Source organism: Cryptomeria japonica, chromosome 2 (genome assembly GCF_030272615.1).
Source record: "Cryptomeria japonica chromosome 2, Sugi_1.0, whole genome shotgun sequence".
Lineage (NCBI taxonomy): Eukaryota > Viridiplantae > Streptophyta > Pinopsida > Cupressales > Cupressaceae > Cryptomeria > Cryptomeria japonica.
In genome coordinates this window covers 329,190,487-329,202,795 of record NC_081406.1, presented here as the reverse complement: position 1 = coordinate 329,202,795, position 12,309 = coordinate 329,190,487, and the positions used below count along the sequence as shown (strand labels likewise).

The 12,309-nt window shown below is 39.2% G+C and overlaps 1 protein-coding gene across 1 annotated transcript; it reads left to right on the top strand.

Moving 5' to 3' along the window:
- Window positions 1-2,764: 2,764 nt before the first annotated feature.
- LOC131860220 (uncharacterized) lies at window positions 2,765-12,224 on the top strand. The gene is made up of 4 exons (XM_059214603.1): window positions 2,765-3,213; window positions 3,337-3,748; window positions 3,859-3,948; window positions 11,560-12,224. Exons 1-4 carry the CDS (start codon window positions 2,986-2,988, stop codon window positions 12,222-12,224), a joined length of 1,395 nt encoding a protein of 464 aa, XP_059070586.1. The 5' UTR covers window positions 2,765-2,985.
- The last annotated feature ends 85 nt before the right edge of the window (window positions 12,225-12,309 follow it).

The following is a 12,309-nucleotide window of genomic DNA, read 5'->3' as shown; positions in this document are numbered from 1 at the left end:
CATCAATCTCCTCAATAAGGGATTTGAGAACAAGGGCTTTGTTCTCTAGAAGTTCTTCGAATTCCAAATACATGACCCTGGAAGGAATAATGTCATGCTCCTGAAGAACACTCAGCTATTGTTGAGGCATCTTGCGCCAAACTGTCAAGCTACTTTCAACCCTTTCCAAGTTCTATTTAAAAGTCTCGGAGATATGATTCAATTTTTCTTCAATGGTCTCCAACGTAACCATCATTTGGAATATGTCTTTCAGCACTTGCACAGATCATGAAGTTGATCCACCCAAGAATCCAATGCTTGTACTTTCGGAGCAGCTATTTCGACTCCCCGAATTGATTCTTGTGAACTGGAAGAACTTGTAGGATTACTCCCTTCACCAACAGATTTTGTAATTTTATGAACAGTTGCAACAAGTTGCCTATTCTCCTCTTCTGGTTTGTCTTTCTTCGCTAGAAGTTCATCATACCATTGTACTAGTGAAGCTATGGATTGTTGGGCATCATGCTTGACCACTTCGTGTGTTTGTTTACCCAATTCTATCCTTGTAACCCTGTAATCAACAACTTGCATTTCCTAACGTGGCTTATCCGCAAGGGGCTCAACAATTTTTGCCACTTTCATCTTGTTGTTGTCAACAGTTACCCTTGAGATCATCTTGCCCTTTTTAACAACCTTAGGCCTAGATTGCTTGAGTTGCTGATAATCAAAGACATCAGGAGAGATTTCCTGCTTCTTCCTCTTTGGGGTAAAAGAACTAAACCATGGAGGTAAAACGACTAGTTCTTCTCTAGTAGCTACCGAAGATAAAGGAGAAGCAGTTTCTATTTGAATAGTCATGGTCATCCTGGGAGGAGTATCTGTTTGGATGGCAACCATGGTTTTCTCCATAGATGACACACTCGCCGAAAACTCGGCGAGTGACAAAAACTCGCTGAGTTTTTGGGCCTGGTGAGTAGTAACGACTTCTACTCGCCAGGAAAACTAGCCAAGTTTTTGGCAAAAACTCGCCGAGTTTTTAGCGAGTTTTTGAAAAAAACTCGCCCGCGTTTCCTTTACAGCCAAAAACGGCTTAAAAATTCATTTATTTTTTGTTTTCCAATTATGTTTTGGGCTGAGAAGGGGGAAACTCATTTGGAAGGCTTGGAAGGTAATTTGGGGTGGTTATTGAGTGATTCCAAGTGGATTTGAAGGGGATTTGAAGAGGATTTGAAGGGAAAATCAGATTCCAGGTAAGTTTTTTAATTTTTTTTTCTATGCTTTTTTAAAAGAATTTGTTTATTTTTTGTTGCATTTAGATTAATTACAAATGATTCCTAGGTAGTCTAAATCATTTCTAAGTTATTTACACAAGATTTAACACAAGTCTTGTTGAATTTTCACAATTTTTTTGAAGAATCTAGTTTTCAAAAAAAAATTCAAACCCTACTTTTTAAAAAAAAAAAACTTCGAATGATGTCTAAATTTATTTAAACTAATGTAGATAGTTTGCTTAGTGCTAAATTGTTTAACTAAAATGTTATTTTTTTTTTGCACTTTGTATGTGTAGGTTAAGTAAGCATTAATCATGGCAAGGGAGCAATGGCCACTAGATCCATGCCCATCTAGATTTATAGGCACCCGTCCTAGAGGTGCTAGAGATGGGGCATGGAGGTATGCCTATGAGGGACCCGATCGTGGATCAATTATATGCATAAAGTGTGAGAGAAAACTTCATGGAGGCATCAACCGCCTCAAATACCACCTTGCGGAAATAGATAGGCATGATGCTAGAGCATGCCCTGGGACCAATGAAGAAATAAAAAAACAAATGAATGCCCTACTTGCAGCTGGGGAAGAGAAGAAATTGCGAAGGGATAGGGCAAAGCTAGCCATGAGATTAGCCATAGCTGAATCTCAAGGTGTTTCTATTGACCTTGAAGAGGAAGAAGAAGCACTTGAGGGCATAGTGGGCTCTAGGCGTGGCCCACGTATCCGCAAACCCACCATCAACTCGCCCATTGCTTCTGCTTCCTCTAGTAGAGTACCTGGCCCTGTTCCACTTCCATCACAACGATCAGGGTCGATAAGTGATTATTTTGTGCCCAGAAACACACCTGGAGCACAACCATCATTAGAGGCTAGTGGATGGAATAAGGAGGTACATGAGAAAACTGACATTGCAGTTGCTGATTTTTGGTACTTCAACAACATTGCATTCAATGTGGCGGAGAATGCTTATTGGCTGAATTTGGTGACTGCTATGACAGTTTCAGGAAAGGGGTACAAGGCCCCTTCTCGCAGGGATTTGAGTGGGAGGTTAGTAAATTACTACATAGTCCACTTGATTTCATTTTTAATTATTTTTTAGATTTCTTGTTTATTAAATCAAAATTGTGTACTAATACCTAATTTCACTTTGCACTTACAGGTTGCTCACAAATGCAGTTGCTAGGGCAAGAGAAGTGATGGAGGATCAAAAAATTGATTGGGCAAATTATGGCTGCACCATTCTTTCTGATGGGTGGACAAATGGCAAGAACTGCACCATCATCAATTTTTTGGTCGCTTGCAAGGACAATGTAGTGTTCTTGAAATCTGTTGATGCCTCCAACAAGGTTAAAAATGCAGAAACATTGGCTAGAATGTTGGAGCGTGTCATCATGGAGGTGGGGGTAGAGAATGTGGTGCAAATCATCACAGATAATGCAGCAGCATATGTGCCAACAGGTAGAATCCTTTTGAATTATCACCTTTAGGCATTAGCAATATTCTCATTTGTTGTGGGCTTTGTTTTACTTGGTTGCATATTTCTTAAGAATAAATTCTTCTTTTGCAGGAAGAATCCTCCAAGAGAGGCACCCCACTCTTTTTTGGACACCTTGTGCAGCACATGTCCTTGACCTTCTTTTGGAGGACATAGGAAAACTTGAGTGGGTGACTCCAGTTGTGGAAGATGCAAGGAGGATCACCAAATATATCTACAATCACCCTTGGGTCCTAAATTTGATGAGACAACACACGCAAAGGAAAGATTTGGTGAGAGCTGGTGTCACAAGGTTTGCAATGATTTTCTTGATGTTGCAAAGCATTCTTGCTGCATTGACTTCTTTGAAACAAATGTTTGTGAGTGGAGAATGGCTTAACTCACCTTATTCAAAGAAGCCTGAAGGAGAGGCTATCGCATGCATAGTCTTCGACAACCAATTTGCACAAAGGGCTGCAGAGATTGTGAAGGTTGTTACTTCAAAACTTTAATTTTTAAATTTTAGTTAATCTTGATTCAAGTCTCTCATTTCTAATTTGTAACTTCATTATTTAAATTTTGATCTTTTTGTAATTTGTATTTTTCAATTGTAGGTGTCAGAGCCCTTGGTTCGAGTTCTTCGCTTGGTGGATGGGGATAAAACCCCAATGGGATATCTTTATGAGGCCATGGATAGGGCCAAAGAGTCTATCAAAAATTACTACAAGGGAGATAGGCTCAAATTTGATCCCATTTGGGAAATTGTTGATAGGAGGTGGAACAATCAGCTCCACCAACCCATTCATGCAGCAGGGTACTTCCTCAACCCTCATTTTAGGTTCGGGGGTTCTTACTCAGATTCGAATGGAGAAGTCATGGAGGGCCTCAGTACATGCATTGAGAGGATGGTACCTGATGTTGAGGAGAGAGACCTCATTGTGAGTGAGCTCCAAAATTATGAGGGAGGAAGGGGTAAGCTATTCTCTTCAGAGCTGGCTAGGAGAGGAAGAACCACTCAAACCCCAGGTATAACATTTGCCATTTGGATTTTGGGATCTAAAGACTAAAATGATTGATAAATTATGTTTTCTCTTTTCTCTTTGCTTTCTAACTTTTCCATTTTATTTATTTTGCAGATGCTTGGTGGCAAAATTGGGGTGGAAACACCCCACATCTCAAAAAATTTGCCCTCAGAGTCTTATGTCAACCTTGCAATTCATCCAATTGTGAGCGCAATTGGAGCTTGTTTGAAGCAATCCACACGAAGAAGAGGAGCAAGTTAGTGCAGAAACAGCTCAATGACCTTGTCTACGTGCAATATAATCTTCGATTGCACGTAAAGAAGGTAGAGGAACTAGAAGGTGGTCCAATTGACTTGGATGATATAGATCCTTACAGTGATTGGACATCACAGGAGCAGCCTCCATTGTTTTCCGACACTGACATCACTGATTTGGAGAGGCAGGCTATGGAGGAGGGGGGTGGATTTGGTTTCAGGCTGGATGACATTGAGGAGGATGAGGATGAGGATGAGGATTCATTGCCAGTGCCAGCGGTAGGTGGAGACATAGCTTCATCCATGATGGAGGATGAGTCTCAATCAACCATACCGAGCGAGGAGGCACAGTCACGCCCAGTCCCACAGCAGACTTATACGACTAGACAGTCTAGACCCTCTAGTTCTACCTCTCCCCATGTTTTTGCTAGAGCTGGGAAGAGGAAGTTGTAATTGTAATTGTAATGATGTATTTACTTTTGGTTTTACAAAAACTATTTAGTAATTTACTATTTTGCTTCAGGCTTCCAGCCATCAGCATTCCTCATGAGGATGCGATTTTGTAGACACTTTGCATTTAAATATATCTAGAATCAGCTTGTTTCTTTTGTGTTATCATTTATTGATTCATTGGATGCATCTTCTCATTAAAAATTGCAAAAAAAATGAGTTTTTTACTAAGTTTAAGCGTGTTTTTAAGTTGCCGAGTTTTTCGCCGAGTTTTTCCGAGTTTTTCCGGAGTTTTCGCCGAGTTTTTTTCCCAGGGGCTTGGCAAGTCGAGCCGAGTCGCGAGTAGTTCAACTATGGTTTTCTCAATAACCAATGGGCATGAAGATTGTCTCATAAACTCTTCAAAGCCGGAAGTAGAGGTATAAATCTTTGACAAATGGATACATGTAGGACTATCCTCGGAGATTTCCAGCAAACTCTCTTGTTGATAATCAAGAGGTGCCTCAACTGATGAAATAGGAACGACATTCTGAGGAGACTCCTCCACTAATATGTCAGGAGGGAGATAGAGGCAACTCCATGGAAACTGAGGAGGGAATCTCATGAGGTGACTCTGAAGCCAGTGACTTGGGAGCATCATCGGATTGTTGTCCTTCCTCTGGATTATCAGGATCAATCAAATGAATGTGAATCTGGGATTTTTCTTTTCCACGAACTGTCGCCTCCTCTGGCGGAAGCACTATTGCCCGACTAACCCGCAATTTGATCCTAGTGCCTGAAGATGATGCATCTTCCTTGTTGTCAATCTGAATCTCAGACTTACGCCCAAGAGCCCCGTAGAGTCATCTTCTTTTCCAACCTTGATCTTGATGAGTATAACACCATTACCTTTGAGCCAAGTGTTGGTGTTAGCTAGGATAGGCTGAAATCTTTCAAGAATGGAAGTGCATTCTTTATGTGACCATTGGATTAAAGTAAGTGGGGCTTCATCAACCCTTCGTGAGATATACTCTAGATCAAGCACATTCCCATCATCAATCATCCCTTGCAGAATGTCCACTAGGTTCAAATCAATAACCTGCTCAAGGGTAAGCCTACAGTAGTCCATCTTGAGAACCTCCATTTCTGTACGGATATCCACCGAAATATCCTCAATGCGATGCACATGTATGAAGGACTTTTTGATCTTTTCCTTCATACCTCGGTAGTCAAAATCTGCCCTTGACTTAAACCTTTTGAGTTTAATCTCCTGCATCTCGGTCTCCATAGCTTTGGCTTTGACGAATGTGACAAGAGAATACCGGCTAATCTTCAATGGGTTATTTGTAGAAATTCTCATCCCAACCTTATGTTTGACAGATTGATGAGCATGCACAACCATGTTCTGTCTTCCCAACTCCATAAGAATGATCTTATCGGTTGAGTATCTAGGAAGCATGTATGGTTGCCCATTGTAGCATCCGACTCTTACATAAGTGAAAGTCGGGAATTGAAGGAACAAGCAACCATACTCATTCACTCTTTCCCATGCTTCATCTGACACCCGTCTATTCTTTAGAGTCTTGTCAAACTGGCACATTAAGTAACCATAGAATGCATCTTGAACCCTCCTGAAATGTAATATGTTGGGTCTCAAGGGTAGTTGATCATAATATTCCCACACAAGTATAAGCGAGCGATCACCCTTGGTAGAAAGACCAGGGAAATGTCTAAGTGATGTTGCTAAATACACTAAGTATGAATTCATATAGAATGTCATGGTAGTAGGGACTGCAACAAGTTGTTCGCACAAAGCGTCACTGCTAATCTCTCCCCATGATATATGATGGGACTGCCTTATGAACATGGCAAACTGATATATCCAGGGTTCAAAAACATTAGAGTGCTCAAGACCCATCATCCTGCTGAGGAGAGTATGATGTCTCCAATTTCCCACTTGAAGTCACAACGGTACAACTTAGCCCACCTTGTGAAAGCAGCTCGTGGTTCATGAATCCACTTGTTAATGTGGCGTTTACAGTCTTTTTCCCTCTTGACATAGTAGTCAGCTGCACTATCCTTTGAAATTTCCATATACACAGGTGTTAATGGTATTTTGAAGACTTTCTCAATAGTATCCGCATCAAGGCGGATTATTGCCTCACCGTCATCATTTCTAATGGTTCTCGTCTCCTTGTCAAAGTGGTGAGCATAAGCGAGAACAAATTCAGGTTCTAGGGCAGTCACTAGAAAAGAAGATGCATGATGAATGTGGCTGTCCAACAACCGCTGCATATTAATATCCTGTGGATCTTCCACCCTTTTAATGAATTCTAACATGTCAATATGCCCTATCTCCGTATCCTTGATATGATCCAAAGGAGAGGAAACTTGTGAAGGGGAAACTTCATTCTGGTACTTGTCATATTTATACTTCATCTTCTTTGGAATGGGAGATGATGGTAAATCTGACATTGAAGAACAACCTGGTATGCTGCGATGAAGACTTAAAAGTGTTAAAGCAACATCATAATCAGCTGCAACTAACATTTTTCCTTCTTCAAATGGGAAGAACTCCAGCCCTTGCACTTCACAACTTTGTGAGAGAAAGATGGGAAATAAATGGGAATGTTGGAAACTTGACTTTGACCAATTTCGGATCTTGGGAAAAGTTTTACAAGTATACAAGTGGGGAAGAACGAACATGCAATCGGATTTTTAAAACCCGAATGCAAGTATACTTGTAAAACAAAAAATGGAGAAATGAGTGAAAATGAGATTTTGACATGTAGAAAATGGCGTGAATGGAATGTACGGATAAAGGCAATGAGTATGAACAAAAATGGAAGGATTTTGGGAAAATCATTTTCAAAAAAATGGTAAGAACTTACAACATGTAATCCAGTTCTAAAAAAAAGATTTTGAAAGAATGGGTATTTCTCATCTTTGAAACTTGGAAGTTCACCAAAAGATGATTAAAATATTCTAACCATAAGGGACGATCAATTATTTTCATCCTACTTGTAATCGGGATTTAAAATCCCGAATACAAGTAAAGAGGGAAGATGGGGAAGATCAATGCAATGTAAAAATTGCTTTGCCAAGGGGAAAAATCTCTCTCACAAAACCAAGTTTAGGGCAAAACCAACATATATACAAATATACAACTAGAAATAAAAAACAAGAAGACAAGAAATAAAACAAGAAGAAAAGTAAACATACCTTGCTTCAATCCAAAATGCCTCTTCAAGAGATGAAACAATCTTTGAATGAAGAAGATAATCCTTTAAATAGAAATAGATTCCAAAACCCTTGCCACGTTTTTTCAAACTCGAATTTGGAGAATAACAACAAAAACGTGTTTCAAGATGCAAGAAAAATGGGTTGAATCTCTATCCAAACCCCACACCTAGGTAAAGGAAGCAAAAACGATTTAGGAGAGTGTTGAAATTGTGACAAATTTCAAAGAAAAACGTGGTATTAATAAACACGTTTTTTGCTGTTTATAAATCATAAAAACCTAACAATTTGAACCTCCAAATGGCGTGGGACGTGTTCACAAATGCATGAAAATAGGAGACAATCCAAAACGCCTCTTACCTCCTAAAATTCCTCCACAAAATTTGCATGAAAACTTCAACAAATTTGCCTTCTTTGGCTGGTCGGGTTCTTGGAGAGATGCAACAAGTTTCTTTTTTACATGCAATAATGAAAATCGGGTTTCTCTTTTCATTTTACAAGTTTAAAATGTCACTTTATCTCCATTCTAGGCAAAATCGGGTTTTGAAAACCCTTTAGCAAGTTTAAAATGCCTTTATTTTCATTTATGGAGCAAATCGGGTTTTTGAGAGAGAAATACAAGTTATAATAACTTGTAAGGGGAAAATAAAATCCCTTCAACAAGTTTTGATAGCCTAAATCATGTAATACGGAAATAAAATCCCCATTACAAGTAAAAACACTAAAATAGGAACTTTATAAGAGAATTACAAGTGACTTTTAAATTTATAATTTAAAATTAACTTGTAACTTATCCAAAAAATTCCTATTATGACTTAAAAAGCCAAAAAGCATCAAGGGGGAAATAAAAAGGAAGTTACAAGTTCTAATTTCATAAAGTGCACTTGTAATTAACTAAAAATTTCCCTACAAAGACTAAAACAAAGGAAATCATTAAAACTTGCAACTTAAGGAAAATTTACCACCTGCAGTCAAGGAGAAAAAACCCGAAATTGAAGGAAAAACATAGCAAACGAATCCAGAATGCAATGAAATTTGAAACGTGGTTCGAGGATGGACTAAAGATTAAGCTAGTCCAAGGGCGAAGAAAAATTATGCCTCGAGAAGCGTGCCACAGAGTAAAATTTTTATGTAATGGTCCATCATTTTTTAAAACAAAAATGAGGACAACAAGTTTACTCTCAACCTTCGAGCAATGGAGATGAAGTTTGAGCTAGAAGGAAGAAAACATTTGCTTAGGGGAATGTCCGATGGTGGATTACGCATCATCTCCTATAGAAGAATGGAACGGATATCTTGGCATGCACAAGCAAAATGGGCAGCAGAATGCTTAATCATGCCCAATACAACAGATCAGCAAAAGGACAACTACCCACCTAATGTTCAAGCTATAATTAACAGTCACAGTAAGGTGTTCAGTGATATTCCAGCAAGTTGTAATGTCCCCTTTTCTAGGTGACATGAGATGAGCAAGGGTTGACCCACCATTCGAGTTCCCATAGGTCAATGACATGGTTAGGGGACTCATTCTGAGGGTCATGGAGCTTTGCAAGGGCTCTGTGAGCCATTTTGGTCCTTCATACGACAGTTCCTATTTTTTAGGGAGAACTGGCAGTTGACTAAATGACCACTTGGGGGACCAAGGAGTAGAGCAGGATCCTTTTGAGCAGTTACAGGTGTTTGGAGAGAGGTTCCTACTTTTTAGGGCGATTCCCTACTTTTTAGGAAGTTGTGGTAGTTTCCATATTTGACGTTCCACGGGACCACACCATAGTTTCAGTTTCAGGAAGATTGGGTGTGTTTCCTAGTTTCTAGGAGTATCCCTAGATTTTAGGGATGGGACTGCCAGTTGGCCCATCTTGTCCAGCATCAGTCACAGACAGGTGACGAAGTCAGATTCATGTTTGGTTGGTTATTTTGGGCCATTATTGGATCTATGGAAATATTTTAATATATTTAAATATTTCTTAAGTTAGCGATTAAATAAATCAAAATAAGGCTATGTATATAGCCATTTCGGAGTAATAAGGGGTTTTTGGCTTCATCTGGTTTGATATGCCTATGTGTTATAGCTCGTTGGAAAGGTCTTGAACTTTGCTAGATGATTCTCACCTCCCAGAGTCTTTTTTGGATGCTTGAAGCTATTTATTCGCAATGAAGTGATATTTTTCTATAGTTTGACGCCATAATTGGGAAAGTGTCACTTTAATTATAAAGCGCAAGCTTTATTATTCTTTAGGGTTCGACTTGCAAAGGGAAAGGAGTTATAAGGAGATGAAAACCTAATTGATAGCATCTTTGATCATTTTGAAACTTGCGAATTTGGGAATTGCTCTGGAAGAGTGATTTTGGTATGGGACGTAAACCTCAGGTTTGAACTTGCTGGGACGTAGCCCTCAGCAGGAGTTGACAGTGGATTTATCCAGGATTGCACAGAGATTGTCAGAGGTAGAAGACACGTCTTCTTGGTCTGAAGATTCAGCGTGCATATTGGGGGTTTCAACAGGGCGGCTGGTCTATTTCAGCTGGCACGTGATTTGCAGCAGCTTCCACGCCTCCTTTGCAACCACACCTTGTTTGTATGTTGGCTTGAAGGGTTGTATTCAGCTTATTTGGTCTTCCTTGTTCGTTGCCAATAATATTCCTCCATCTGGCATCAATCCAAATTGAGAACAACTCCAAATAAATGTATGGATTCTTGCTGAATAAAAAACTAGGTTATTTGCCTGGTATGATTTGCAGTATTTTCATATTGCTTAAGTGTTCTTACATATGAACATTGTTTACTGTTTTATTTCACAGTTGTTGCTATTTATCAATTACTTTACTTATAACATCAAAACCCAAAAAGAAACAATCCCTTTCTGCAACTTCTGTCTATTCTATAAGATCACCGGAAAATTACAAAAATATAGTATGTTAAGAATTTACAACAACAACAGCAAAAGGATCCTTTTGGGATCTTTCAGATACCACCTAATAGAGGCATTGAACACATCATTGAGTTAGAGGAAGGGGCTAAACCAGTAATCATTACCCCTTATAGACATCCAAAGAGGCTGAAAGATGAGATTGAAAAGACAATCAAAGAATTACTTGAGTTAGGACATATCAGACCCAATAAAAGTCCGTTTGCATCTTGAATTGTTTTGGTCCAAAAGAGAGATGGGACTCTACGAATGTGTGTAGATTACAAGGCATTGAACAAGAAGACAATCAAAACAGATATCCCATCCCACGCATTGATGAACTAATTGATGAACTCCATGAGCATGCTTCTTCTCTAAGGTTGATTTGAGATCCGGATATCATCGGATAAGAATTAGAAGTGAGGATGTGGAGAAGACTGCTTTCCGTTGTCACTATGGACACTTTGAGTTTTTAGTGATGCCATTTGGTTTAACCAATGCTACAGCTACTTTCTAGTCTACAATGAACAGGGTCTTTTAGCGTCAATTGAAGAAATTTGTCCTTGTATTTTTTGATGATATTTTAATTTTCAGCAGAACATGGGATGACCATCTTATGCACTTGGACACAATGCTGGACATATTAGAGAGGGAATCCTTGTATGCTAAGGAGTCCAAATGTGCCTTCGCTTTAACAGAGCTACTTTATTTGGGGCATATCATCAGTGTCGAGGGTGTTAGAGTTGATCCAGATAAAATCTAAGCTATTATTGACTGGCCCTCACCCAAGAACCTCACACAACTCAAAGGATTATTGGGTCTTTGTGGATTTTATCATCACTTCATCAAGGGATTCTCACAGCAAGCTACTCCACTCACAGATTTGACAAAGAAAGGGACTTTTATTTGGTCTACTGGGGCACAACAATGCTTTGATAAGTTTAAGCAGTTAATGAGCTCATGTCCTATGTTGGCTATTCCAGATTTTTCTAGACCTTTTGAGCTTGAATGCAATGCCTCAGGAGAGGGCATAGGAGCAATCTTAATGCAAGATAAGCACCCTATTGCTTTTGAGAGCCAAAAATTATGGGGTGGCAAGAGAGGTTACAGTATTTATGAGAAGGTAATGTTGGCCATAATGCATGCTTTAGCTAAGTATCGTCAATATTTGGTAGGAAGCAAATTTGTGGTCAAAACCGATCATAACAGCCTTAAACATTTCATAAATCAGCGTGACCTCAATGATGGACAGCAAAAATGGGTAAGCAAATTACAATCTTACAATTTTGACATAGTTTATGTCAAGGGAAAGAAAAATATTGTAGCCGATGCACTATCAAGGAGACTTCACTTGTGTTTCTTAGGTGAGATAGCAGCTGATTGGAAAGAGTGGATTTCAGTTGAATATGCAAAAGACAAATGGGCTTCAGACATTATAGATGGTACCATTGGGGATGACAGGTATATAGTTGTAAATGATCTCATCATTTACAAAGAGAAGATAGTATTGATACCAGGATCAAGAATGAAGAAGAAAGTTTTGAAAGCCTTTCATGACATTCCCTTAGCAGGCCACCCGGCTACTTCAAGACTTACAAACAAATTCAGGAACGGTTTACTTGGAAAGGGCTCAAAGCTGAATTCTTAAAATATGTGAGGGAATGCCCCACTTGCCAGCAAAATGAACATGAGCATTCCTTCCCAGTTGGATTATTATAGCCCCTACCCATTCC